Raw genomic sequence first — 13,197 nt, 5'->3', positions numbered from 1 at the left:
TCCTTGTGTCACACACACACACAGGGACAGTTCTCAGTTCATTTCTGGTTTAATTGCCTGGATTTTGTTTGGTTTTGTTGTTGCTTTGTTTCCCTGCTGTGCCTGAAGTGTCCAGTCGGGAGCAGAGTGACTCTTGCCCAGGAACTTTGTGCTGCTGTCCCTTAATATTAAATCTGGTTTTTGCTGTTCCCTTGCTGGGGATTTTTTCAGCGCTCTCAAGGCCTCGTTGGTACCAGGGTGAAGGAGCCCTGGCCCAGGCTCTGGCCCTGGGGGACACGGGGACGCTGCCGGGGGGTCCCTGTCCCCCTGTGCCACCCCCAGGGCCCTGGCCCCCCGTCCCCGTGTCAGGCTCTGGGGTCGATCTCGTGGAACATCCTCTGGGGGAGGCTGCGGCGCCGGGGGCGGGGGGACCCGGGGGGACAGGGGACCCCGGTGTGCACGAGCAGGGTTGGACTGCTCTGGGGGGAACTGTGAGGGGGGCCGGGGCAGAGTGACCTCCCCAGTGACCTCACACAGCCCCTGTGATGCCACACAGCTGCTGTGAAGTCACAGAGCCCCCTGTGATGTCACACTGCCCCCCTGTGATTTAAAACACCCCCCATGACAACACACAATCTTCCTATGATGTCACAACCCCTGTGATGTCATACGACATCCAGTGATCTCACACAGTCCCCTAGCATGTCACACAGCCCCCCCCTTTGATGTCACCCTGTGATGTGATACATCTGCTCTGTGATGTCACAGAAGACACTTTGATATTAAAAGTCATCATGTGATGTCACTGTCTGTTCTGTGATGTCACAGACTGCTCTATGAATTTACAGCCAGCCAGTGATGTCACAACTCACTCCCTGATGTCAAAGTTCCATCCTCTATGATAGCAGGATCGGCTCTATGGCCTCACACCCTACTCTGTGATGTCACATAGAGCTGTGTGATGTCACAACCCCCTCAGTGATGTCACAAAGCCCTCTCTGTGATGTCATACTGCCACTCTGTAAAGTCACAGCACACACTTTGACCTCACAGCCAGCTCTATGATGTCATACAGCCATGCCATGATGTCACAGACTGCTCTGTGATGTCACAGAATCCCCTCTATGATGCTGTAGCTGCTCAGTGACCTCACAAAACAAACTCTGTGATGTCATAGCCCAATCTGTGACCTCACACAGCCCACTCTGTGCTGTCACACAGCCCCTGGCTGACATCACAGCTGCTCTGTGCCTCCATGACACAGGCACAGAGGAGCTGCTGTGACACAGCCCCCTCTGGGACATGCCACAGCCCCTGCCAGTGCTGAGCCCCTGGGAGCTCTGTCTGTGCCCTGCTGGTGTCCCTGAGGGGCCCTGGCAGTGCCCCAGCCCTGCTGGGCTGTGCACAGGAGCTGCTCCTGGCCAGAGCTGTCTCTCTGCAGCTCTGCTGCCCTTGCCAGGAGCTGCCTCTGGGCCAGGAGCCCGGCCCAGCTCAGCAGCACAGACACATCACAAGGGCTTTAATGACCCTCTGGGGCTTTGGTGCTCTTTGTGCATCAGACTCAGTCCCTCAGAGTGTGCTCAAAGAACTTCTCAAGAACTCAAAGTGAGATTGAAACACTGAAGTTTCCCCTCATACTTTGGAGAGATCCATGTGAGGGACAGGACTGAGAAAGTGTCCCCAGGTTCCAAGCAGAGCAGAACACTGGTGGCAGTGATGACAGGTGGGGACAAGCAAGGCAAAGGTGTCTCTGGTGCTGAGCAAACCTGGATGTGATTCAGGATTGCAAAGGGCCAAGGCCTGAGCCCTTTGGAATTAATTCTTCCTTTCTCCTGCTGTTCTCTACTATGTCAAAAGGATCCTCCACCTCTGAAACCACCCTTCAATCCCTCCCAAAGCTCTCCTCTGCTGTCCTCAGTTTCCACCCCACTGAGCACAGAGCTCCTGTGTCCCTATAGAGTGGTCCAGTGCTTGAGGCCAAGAGCACCTGGACATGAGGCACAGTTCTTTTCTATAGGAAAGAAACCTCAGAACCCCAGGGTTTGATGGTAGATGAGAAGCAGTCACCAGAGGCCAAGGCAAGCCAGACCTGTCTGTCCTTGCAGCTTTTGACTGAAAGCAGCCTTTGGATATATGGGGAAGTTGGGAGGTGGAATTCCATTTCAGCTACGGGTTCCTGGACTGGAATGACAGTTCTCCATAGGAAGGAAAGTGCAGAGCCCCAGTGTTTTAAGGGCTGATTAGAGGCGGCCCCAAGGAGGCCAAGGCCAGCCAGACTTGTTGTCAGGGAAGAATCCTTGGAGAGACAGAATTTGGGAGGCCAAACCCCACTTTTGTCTACAGGGATCTGGATGAGAAGGACAGTTCCTTTCCATAGGAAGAAAAGTGTGGAACCCCAGAGTTTCAAAGGTAGATGAGAGCTGGCCCTCAGGAAACCAAGGGAACCTAAACAATCCTGGCAGCTTTTCTCTGGAAGCTATCCTTGGATTTAAGGAATTTTGGAGGTGGATTACCAATTTTGGCCATGGATGCCTGGACTTGAAAGATGTTTTTTTCCATGGGAGGAAAAGCACAGGCCCACAGTGTTTTGAAGGCAGATGAGACGTGGCCCCCAAGAGGCCAAGGCCAGCCAGAGCTGTCTGTCCTGGCAGGTTTCATATGGCAATAATCCTTGGATATAATCAAATTTGGAGGAGGAATCCCAATTTCAGCCATGAACCCCTGGAGGAGAAGGACAGTTCTTTCTGACAGGATGGGAAGCATGGAACTCCAGGGTTTCAGGGGCAGATGAGAAGTGACCTTCAACGTGCCAAGGTCAGCTAGACCAGTCAGGCAGGCCCCAGGAGGCCCAGCCAGCCAGACCTGTTCCATGTTCTTGGATCCTTGGGGCCCTCCAGCATGACAATGAGCCCTTGGGTCCATGAGGCCCTGTAGGATCACAACAGATCTTTGTTTCCACGAGGCCCAGTGATATAACAATGGTCTCCTTGGCTCCACAGTGGCACAATGGCCCCTTGCTTCCATGAGACCTTGCAGTGTCACAGTGGTTTCCTTGTTTCCATGGGACTGTGCAATGCCACAACGGCCCCTTGGTTCCATCACATGGCAGAGTCTCAAACTGGCCCCTTGGTTCTATTGGGTTCCCCAGGATCACAATGGCCCCTTGGTTCCACCAAGCCTGGATGTGTTACACTGGCCCCTTGCTTCCATGACACCTTGCAGTGTCACAGTGGTTGCCTTGGTTCTACGAGACCCTGAGATGACACAATGGCCCCTTGGTTCCAGTGGGTCCCTAAGTGTCATATCAGTCTTCTTGGTTCTATGAGGCCCCACAGTGTCACAATGGACTTTTGGTTCCATGAGCTTTTGTACTGCCAACAACAGTCTCCTTGGTTCCATGGTGTCACACTGGACCTTGGTTCCATGGGGTCTCACAATGTCAGAATGGGCTCCTTGGTTCCATGAGGCCCTGCAGAGCCCCTTGATTCAACGAGGCCTCAAAGTGTCATCATGGCCTCCAGGATGTCATGAGGCCCTGCAGTGTCATAATGGAACTTTGGTTCCAGGTGTTCCAGCACTGTTCCACGAATCCTTAGTTCTATGGGGCCCTGTAGTGTCACAATGGACTCCTTGGTGCCACACAGTGTGACAACTGCCCCTTGGCCTGCCAACGCTCCATGGTACCACAATGATTCCTTGCTTCCAAGAGGCCTTGTAGTGTCACAATGGCCCCTTGTTTCAATGAGGCCTTTGGTGTCACAGTGGACTCCGTGATTCCATAAGGCCTCGCAGTGTCACAACAGACCATTGGTTTCACTGAGACCCGCAGTGTCACTGTGGTCCCCTTGGCTCCACAAGGCCCTGCTCTGTCACAATGGACCTTTGGTTCCATGATGCCCCAGAGTGTCACAATGGTATCTTTGGTTCCTTGTACCCTTCATCCCATGGAGACCCCCAAGGTTTACTGTAGTCCCCTTGATTCCTTGAGGCCGTGCCATTCTATAATGGTCCTTTGGTTCCAGTGGGTCCCAAAGTGTCAGAACAGTCTCCATTGTTCCATGAGGCCCCACAAAGTCACTGTGCTCCCCTTGGTTCCACCGGCCCCACAGTGTAACAATGGACTCTCGGTTCCATGAGGTTTCTCAGTGCCAATGGCCTCCTTGGATCTGCAGTGTCACAGTGGCCCCTTGACTCCATGTGGCTACGCTGTGTCACAATGGCTCATGATTCCATGAGGCCACAGAGTTTAACAAGGGACCCTTGGTTCCGTCAGGCCTTGCTGTGTCACAATGGATTTCTGGTTCCATGAGCTTTCACACAGCCAACAGCAGTCTCCTAGGTTCTGCAGTGTCACAATGGACCCATTTGTTCCATGAGGTTCCATAGCAGAACACGGTCACCTTCCATGTTCCGTGAGGTTCTGCAGTGGATATGGACCCATGGTTCCACCAGGCCTTGCTGTGTTGGAATGGCCCCATGGTTCCCAGAGGTTTTTCAGTGTCACAATGGTCTCCTTGAATCTGCAGTTTCACAATGGGCCATTTTTTCAATGTGGCCCCTATGTGCCAAAATGGATTTTGGTTCCATGGGGTTCCATGCTGTCACAATGGACCCTTTATTCCATGGGTTTGCTCAGTGTCACAGCTGAATCCTTGGTTCTGTGAGGCCTCACCACTATCAAAGCCAAAATATCAGAATAGGACTCATTAACACTAAATTGCTGTTTAAGAGGTATCATTTATTCAGGCCTGAGATCTAGTTTGGGATAACTCCTAACCCTATGTGGATGTGTAATTCTACCAGCGTCACTAAATGTGTATTACAATTTACCCATTACCATAAAACCCACCCCAAGTTCCCAGTTTCAGTCCTTCTTTTTTCTGCCATTACATTCTTGAGCCGGATATCTTCCTGTCTTCCAGCCATGCTTGCTGGGAAAGCAGACCCTGCATGGCTTGTTCCTGTGCTGAAAGTTCACAGGCACAGTAAAAATTGAATGAACCCTTTTGGTATCAGCCCAAGGCTTTGTGTGGGCAGGCAGAGGCAGGCAGGAGGCAGAGCTGTCAGCAAAGGAAGGGCCCAGCCAGGTGGGGCAGCCGGGGCATGCCGACAGCCTGCAGGGACAGAGGCGCAGGGCAGGGACACCGTAGGACAGCCTGGGCTGCACAGGGCACAGGGATGGGCAGCAGCTGCAAGACAGCCCTGACAGAGCCAACTTGGGCAGCACTTTGGCCATGGCAGACACAAAGAGCACCAAAGCCCCAGAGGGTCATTAAAGTCCTTGTGCTGTGTCTGTGCTGCTGAGCTGGGCCGGGCTCCTGGCTCAGAGGCAGCTCCTGGCAAGAGCAGCAGAGCTGCAGAGATACAGCTCTGGCCAGGAGCAGCTCCTGTGCACAGCCCAGCAGGGCTGGGGCACTGCCAGGGCCCCTCAGGGACACCAGCAGGGCACAGACAGAGCTCCCAGGGGCTCAGCACTGCCAGGGGCTGTGGCATGTCCCAGAGGGGGCTGTGTCCCAGCAGCTCCTCTGTGCCTGTGTCATGGAGGCACAGAGCAGCTGTGATGTCAGCAAGGGGCTGTGTGACAGCACAGAGTGGGCTGTGTGAGGTCACAGATTGAGCTATTACATCACAGAGTTTGTTTTGTGAGGTCACTGAGCAGCTATGTCATCATAGAGGGGATTCTGTGACATCACAGAGCAGTCTGTGACATCATGGCATGGCTGTATGAAATCATAGAGCTGGCTGTGGGGTCAAAGTGTGTGCTGTGACATTACAGAGTGGCAGTATGACATCACAGAGAGGGCTTTGTGACATCACTGAGGGGGTTGTGACATCACCGAGGGTGTTGTGACATCACACAGCGATCTGTGACATCATAGAGTAGGTGTGAGGCCATGGAGCAGATCTTGCCATCATAAAAGGTGGCTCTGTGACATCAGAGAGTGGGTTGTGACATCACTGGCTGGCTGTGCAACATCATAGAGCTGGCTCTGCCATCACAGAACACACAGTGACATGATATGGTGACTTTGTGACATCACAGTGTCTTCTGAGACATCACAGTGCAGCTGCATGACATTCCAGGGTGACTTCCAAGAGTTGGCTCTGCAACATCACAGGGATGCTATGTGACATCCTAAAGTGGGCTATGACATCACTGGTGGCTGTGTGACATTGCAAAAGTGATCTGTGGCATCAGAGTGGGCTGTGTGACATCACAGGTGCTGTGTGAGGTTATAGAGATGTCAGTATGACATCACAGGATTCTGTGTGACATCACAGGGTCTGTGTGAAATCACAGGTTGCTGTCTGATGTCACAGGAGGCTGTGTGACATCACAGGAGGCTGTGTGACATCACAGAGTGGGCTGTGTGAGGTCACTGGGGAGGTCACTCTGCTCCGGCCCCCCTCACATTTCCCCCCAGAGCAGTCCAACCCTGCTCGTGCACAGCGGGGTCCCCTGTCCCCCCGGGTCCCCCCAACCCCGGTGCCGCAGCCTCCCCCAGAGGATGTTCCACGAGATCGACCCCAGAGCCTGACACGGGGACGGGGGCCGGGGCCCTGGGGGTGGTACAGGGGGACAGGGACCCCCCGGCAGCGTCCCCGTGTCCCCCAGGGCCAGAGCCTGGGCCAGGGCTCCTTCACCCTGGTACCAATGAGGCCTTGAGAGCACTGAAAAAATCCCCAGCAAGGGAGCAGCAAAAACCAGATTTAATATTAAGGGACAGCAGCACAAAGTTCCTGGGCAAGAGTCACTCTGCTCCTGACTGGACACTTCAGGCACAGCAGGGAAACAAAGCAACAGCAAAACCAAATAAAATCCAGGCAATCAAACCAGAAATGAGCCAAGAACCCTCCCTGTGTGTGTGTGTGTGACATAAGGACAAGGAGGGCAAGGATAAAAGGAATACAGCCCAAAAGGTTAACAGAGATGAAATTTAAAAGGACTTAAGTGATACCGTCAACTTCACAATTACGCAAAAGAACAGCATTTAACAGTACTTAACCTAACTTAAAACCAATGACTCAATAATTTAACACAGGAATAACACTTAACAAAACTTAGCTAATAACTTGAATAAAACTTAACAACTTAGCAAAAGAAGAACTCTTAGCAGCATTTAACTTAGCTTAGATCTCCTGACTTAACCTTACTTACTGATATCTGGATATCTGACTGACTCAGCTATCCACGGCACTCTAGCCCCTCAGAGAGCAGCATTTCTGCCACATTTCCCCAGCACAGGCACTCCTGTGTGCACACAGACACAAAGAGTCAGTGCAAGGCACCTGGCAGAAATTCCCCTGAGGGCAGGAAATGCTCTCTGTGGATCCTTTGGCATCTCCCCAGCGGGCAAAGGGTTGAGCCTGGAGGAGTGGGGGGATCGGCCCAGGCTCCGTCGTTGTTGGGGATCCCCGAGTGCAGCAAACGGGAGAGTTCCCGGCTGGGAGAGGCCCCACTCAGAGGGAGTCGCTGGCCCAGGAGAGCTCCAAGGGCTCCTTTTGGAGCGCTGTTTGCAGGGCCTCAAGAGAGGGGCTTCAGTCCCAGCAATGGTTCATCCTGGCCACACTTGGCATCAACAGCTTTCTTTGGCAGTGTGAGAACAGGGATGTTGTGCCACGGAGGGAACAAAACCAGTTCCCAGGGCTGCTCCTCCAGAAAGCAGGAGCTGGTTGGGCAGCAGCAGTGCCTGGAGCAGACAGTGTTTGTGATGAGCTGCAGAGGAGCTGAGCCCAGGGGCTGTTGGCCAAGGCCGAGCCCCAAGGAGCATTTCTCATCTGGCAGGGCGGCCTGAGAAGGGGAGGGGGGAATGCAGCAGCACAGGGCCCATGGAACCAAGGGAGCATTGTGACACTGTGGGGCCCTGTGAGACCAAGGGACCATTGTGACACTGTGAGACCCCATGGTCTCACAATGGTGACAAAGGTCCATTGTGACATTGCTGGGCCTCATGGAACCATAGAGACACCATCAGGACAATTTATAGCCTCGTGGAACCAAGGAGACCATTGTGACACTGTGAGGCCCCATGGAACCATTGAGACCATTGTGACCCTGGGGGTCCCCACACAACCAAGAGGACCATTGTGATACTGTGGGGCCTGGTGACACCAAAATGCCTTTGTGACACTGCAGGGCTGCATGGAACCAAAGGTCCATTGTGACACTGTGGAACCTCTTGTCATCAGGGGTCCATTGTGACACTGGGAACCAAAAGGAGACCATTGTGACACTGCAAGGCTGCATGGAAACTTGGGACCATGGTGACATTGTGGAACCCCATTCAACCAAGGGTTCATTGTGACACTGCAGGGCTGCATGGAACCAAACCTCCAGGGTGATATTGCCAGGCCTCCAGTCATCAATGGTCCATTGTGACACTGTGGAGCCAAAGGAGACCATTGTGACACTGCAAACCCACAGGGTCCAAAGGTCCATTGTGACATTGCAGGGCTCGTGGAACAGAGGAGTCACGTGACATTGTGGGGCCTGTGGAACAGTGGAGACCATTGTGACACTGCAAGGCCTCATGGAATAAGTGGGACCAATGTGAAACTTCAGGGCCTTCTGGAACCTTGGCGCCACTGTGACATTGTTTGACCCCATCAAACCAAGGGTCCATTGTGATACTGCAGGACTTTGCCATTGTGACACTGCTGGACCCCATAGAAACCAGTCACCCTTATGGCACTGTGGGGCCTCATGGACCCAAGGCACCATTGTGACACTGTGGGGCCCCCAAAACCAAGGGAGCACAGAACAGGTGTGGCTGCTTTGGCCTCCCATGGGCTGCCTGACTGGTCCAGCTGACCTTGGCTTGTTGAGGGTCTCTTCTCAACTGCTGCTGAAACCCTGGAGCTCCATGCTTTCCTTCCTATGGAAAAGAACTGTCCTTCTCCTCCAGGCACCCTGGCCAGATTTGGGATTTCACTTCCAAATTTCCTTATATCCAGGGATTATTCCAATAGGAATATTGTCAGGACAGGTCTGGCTGGCAACAGTTTCACAATGGTCACCTCTCATCTGTCCCCAAAACACTGGGGAAGGCTCCGTGCTTTCCTTCCTATGGGAAAGAATTGTCCTGTTCTCCAGGTGCCCATGGCTGAGACTGGGTTTCCACCTTCAAAATTCCCTTAATTGAAAGACTGATCCCAGAAAAAATCTGCAATTCTTGAGAAGTCTGTCTGGCCGTGGCCTACTTAGGCTCTCACCTGCCTTCCAAACACTGGGGCTCTGTGCTTTCCTTCCTATGGAAAAGAACTGTCCTTCTAGTCCAGGTGCCCATGGCCAGAATGGAATTCCACCTCCAACACTGCCTTACTGTAAGACTGAAGGAGATTGTTGGCCCAAAGCATTTTATGTGTGGGGGAGAAAGGGGCAGGTCCAGCCTTGCCCTACCCTGGAAGCCCAGCCCTGCCCTGCCCTGGAACCCCAATCCCCCCAGAGCCTCTATCCCAGCCCAGCAGTGGCTGCCAGTCCCTGGCCCAGCACAGGCAATGCTCCACAGCCACCTCTGCAGCCCCAGCCCAGCTCCTGAGGGACCAAATGAGCCCAAGCCCCACCTGGGGGAAGGGCCCAGGGAGACCAAGGGGTATTGAAGGCTGACCACAAGGCAAGCACACATCTTGACCCTACCTCCTCTTGGAATTTCCATATGAACAGTGCTGGAATCCAGGAGATGGAAGCTCTGTGTGTGTGCTTCTCTAAATGTTATTTGTCTTTTTCTTATTCCCTCTTCTTGCAAAATTTGAGTAACTTAAAATGAAACAGGCTTACAGTTTGTGAAGTTGATTGAGCAAAGGTAATGTTATGAGAAGTGTTTCTTGTTGATTGAATGTTGTATTAAACCTTTGGCCAAAGTTTCTCTGATTTTCTAAAGTTGCCAGTAAAGTTCCTCTTTTGTTGTTTAGAGCTCCTGAGAATCTCTTGCTGATATTTATCCAGTGCGTCCAACTCAGTGTACACAAACAATTGTAATTCCTTTTAAATGTCTTGTTGAGAGAGCTTTTTAGTGGATGGGGGTCAGGGCTTGTGTGTGCTGCTTGGCCCAGCCCAGGCAGGGCTTTCCCAGCCACATTCCACACTCCATTGCCCAGCTGGAGCTGCTGGTGCCTCTGAGTTGTGCTGACAGGAAGGACATGGACGGGCTGAGTGTGTCCAGAGAAGGGCAACAAGGCTGGGGAGGGGTCTGGAGCACAAGTCCTGTGAGGAGTGGCTGAGGGAACTGCTGGGGTTGTTTATCCTGGAGAAGAGGAGGCTCAAGGGAGACAAGGTGGTGTCAGGGCACAGGTTTGACTTGATGATCTCCAAGGTCTTTTCCAGCCTTGCTGATTCTGGGATTCTCTGAAACCACCCTTGGAGCAGGTGCAGGATGAGCCCTGGGCCTCCTCTTCAGAAGCTCCAGCAGCTCAGGTCCCTCAGCTTCTCCTGGCAGCCCCAAAGCCCATCCTGTCAGTCCTGCAGAGCCTCTGCAGCTCCTCCTCACTGCCCAGAACAGGGAGCCCCAGAGGCCCCAGATGTGCCCCCTGGCCTGGGGTGCCTCTGGCAAGGGAGCAGCAGCAGGCACTGCAGGAGCCTGCAGACAATTCCTGCAGCACGTGTAGGATGATCCTGCTGCCCAAGGGACGTTCCCATGGGGCCAAGTCAGGAACTGCAATGGGGAGTGGGGCCAGAGAGGAAAGGGCAAACAGGGATGGGCTGTTTGCAGGGCAGGGAACAGGGATGGGCAATGGGAAGAAATTTGAAGCAGGAAGAGTGGAGAAAGCAAAGTTGAAGCCAAGGAAATGCTCAGGGCAGTTTGGGGGTGGCTGCCAGGCAGTCCTGGCTCTGAGCAACAGCGTCTGCAGTGGCACAGGAAACTCCCAGCTGATGGGAACAAACTTTCCGGCTGAGTGCAGAGGCCAGGACAAAGCTGAGTGGTTTCCCTGGTGTCCCGCAGGCCTTGCTGACCCCAGGGGCTGATGGCATTTGTGCTCCCTCAGGTTCATGTCCCCACAGCAACAGCATGGGGGTGCTGGCCCTGCTGTGTGCAATGCAAACAGGGGCTGCTGAGGCAGTGCTGCCGTGTCTGTGCCTGCAAGGATGGGGCACCTGTGTGAGCTGGGGGAGAGGCCAGGGCTGCAGAGGGGGGATGTTGTTGGCAGCTGCATGAGGACGCTCTGGGACGCTGCCCTGGGCTGTGCAGCGCCCTGGGCATGGATCAGCCCCTGCTCTGCTGCTCCTTCCCGTCTGCCCCAGGGCCCTTGCAGAGCCCCAGCCATGCTGTTTGCCCCCAGCCTGCCCACAGCCAGCCTGGGGCTGCTGACGGGGGTTTCTGTGCTGAGCATTGGCCTGGCCGTGTTCTTGAGAGAGCCTGGGCAAGGAGCCTGGAGCCCCCAGGGCCTGGCCTGAGGCGTCAGCGCTGCCCCAGCAGTGCCCATGGCCTGTCCCTGCTGCAGCCCCGGCACTGCCACCCCCAGGGCTGTGCCCGGCCCCGAGAGCACTCAGGCCCTGCAGCAACACCAGGGCCACCAGGGCAGCGGGGCAGGGCCACGGCAGCAGCACTGGCAACACCAAGTGCTGCTGCTGCTGCTGCTGCTGGGCACAGCTGCTGGGCCAGCACTGATCTGCCCCAGCTCTGCACACAGACATTGCTGCTGCAGCTCCACAGAAGGCAACAAAAGGGCATCTCTGCAGAAAACTCTGCTGGGAGATGAATTAGTTTCTCTAAAGCCACTGAGAGCACAACCCCTCACTGACACAGTCTGTGGTCACAGGGAAGGTGGAGAGAAACAAAATGAGAAATGGCACAGAGACTGATATTTATTTGTTGACAATATAAAAATACAAGAACAAAGGAAAAGAACCTCCAAAATTAAATGAACAAGAAGGATCAAAGATAACTTTTATTACAAGTGATTTGCAGAAATTGGCCAGCAGTTTAATGTTTCTGAAAGCATCCAGTCATCAGTCTCCACACTGCAGCCTTGAGCTCCTGGTTCCTCAGGCTGTAGATGAGAGGGTTCAGGGCTGGAGGCACCACCGAGTACAGAACTGAAAGGGCCAGATCCAGGGATGGGGAGGACAGGGAAGGGGGCTTCAGGTGAGCAAATGTGCCACTGCTGATGAACAGGGAGACCACGGCCAGGTGAGGGAGGCAGGTGGAAAAGGCTTTGTGCCGTCCCTGCTCAGAGGGGATCCTCAGCACAACCCTGAAGATCTGCACATAGGAGAAAACAATGAACACAAAACAACCAAATGCTAAACACACACTAACAGCAAGAAGCCCATGTCTCCTGAGGTTTGAGTGTGAGCAGGAGAGCTTGAGGATGTGTGGGATTTCACAGAAGAACTGGCCCAGGGCATTGCCATGGCACAGGGGCAGGGAAAATGTATTGGCCGTGTGCACGAGAGCAGTGAGAAAGGCACTGGCCCAGGCAGCTGCTGCCATGTGGGCACAAGCTCTGCTGCCCAGGAGGGTCCTGTAGTGCAGGGGTTTGCAGATGGACACGTAGCGGTCGTAGCACATCACGGTCAGGAGGAAATACTCTGCTGAGATGAAGAACACAAAGAAAAAGAGCTGAGCAGCACATCCAGTGTAGGAGATGTTGCTGGTGTCCCAGAGGGAATTGTGCATGGCTTTGGGGACAGTGGTGCAGATGGAGCCCAGGTCAGCGAGGGCCAGGTTGAGCAGGAAGAAGAACATGGGCGTGTGCAGGTGGTGGCCGCAGGCTACGGCGCTGATGATGAGGCCGTTGCCCAGGAGGGCAGCCAGGGAGATGCCCAGCAAGAGGCAGAAGTGCAGGAGCTGCAGCTGCCGCGTGTCTGCCAATGCCAGCAGGAGGAAGTGCCTGATGGAGCTGCTGTTGGACATTTGCTGGGGCTGCACATGGGGATCTGTAAGGAAAGTAATCATGGAATAGTTGGGTTTGGAGAGGACTTGAAATATCCCAGCACAGCCTGGGGGCACTTTGCCCCCACTGCCTGCCCAGGGCTCTGCTGCCTGGAGCTGTCCCTGCCAGCAGCTGCTTCCCTGTGCCCAGGGCTGGGCCCTGCCAGTGCTGCCAGAGCCCAGCCCAGCCCTGGGGGCTCAGCTCTGCCCTGCAGAGCCCTCCCAGCTCAGGCACTGCCCAGGGGCAGCTCTGGCTCTGCAGCCTCTGATGACAACATGAGAACAACCCTGAGAAGGCTGGAAAAGCAACACTGATGCTGGCTCTATGGGGCCCTCTGCTGATTTC

General features: G+C 54.2%; 1 protein-coding gene across 1 annotated transcript; it reads right to left on the bottom strand.

Annotated features, from left to right (window-relative positions):
• Nucleotides 1-11,900: 11,900 nt before the first annotated feature.
• LOC139603988 (olfactory receptor 14I1-like) lies at nt 11,901-12,833 on the bottom strand. The gene has a single exon (XM_071454988.1). The coding sequence runs from the start codon at nt 12,831-12,833 to the stop codon at nt 11,901-11,903; it is 933 nt and encodes a 310-aa protein (XP_071311089.1).
• Between the last annotated feature and the right edge of the window lie 364 nt (nt 12,834-13,197).

Source organism: Agelaius tricolor, unplaced genomic scaffold (genome assembly GCF_023055355.1).
Source record: "Agelaius tricolor isolate 1412-34295 unplaced genomic scaffold, bAgeTri1.0.p SCAF_43, whole genome shotgun sequence".
Classification (NCBI taxonomy): Eukaryota; Metazoa; Chordata; class Aves; order Passeriformes; family Icteridae; genus Agelaius; species Agelaius tricolor.
Note: the sequence above shows the minus strand (reverse complement) of the source record. Positions and strands in the feature narration are given on the sequence as shown.

What these genes read in the sequence shown, in the direction of transcription:
- LOC139603988 (XM_071454988.1), bottom strand. Translation starts at nt 12,833, where the DNA reads ATGTCCAACAGCAGCTCCATCAGGCACTTCCTCCTGCTGGCATTGGCA.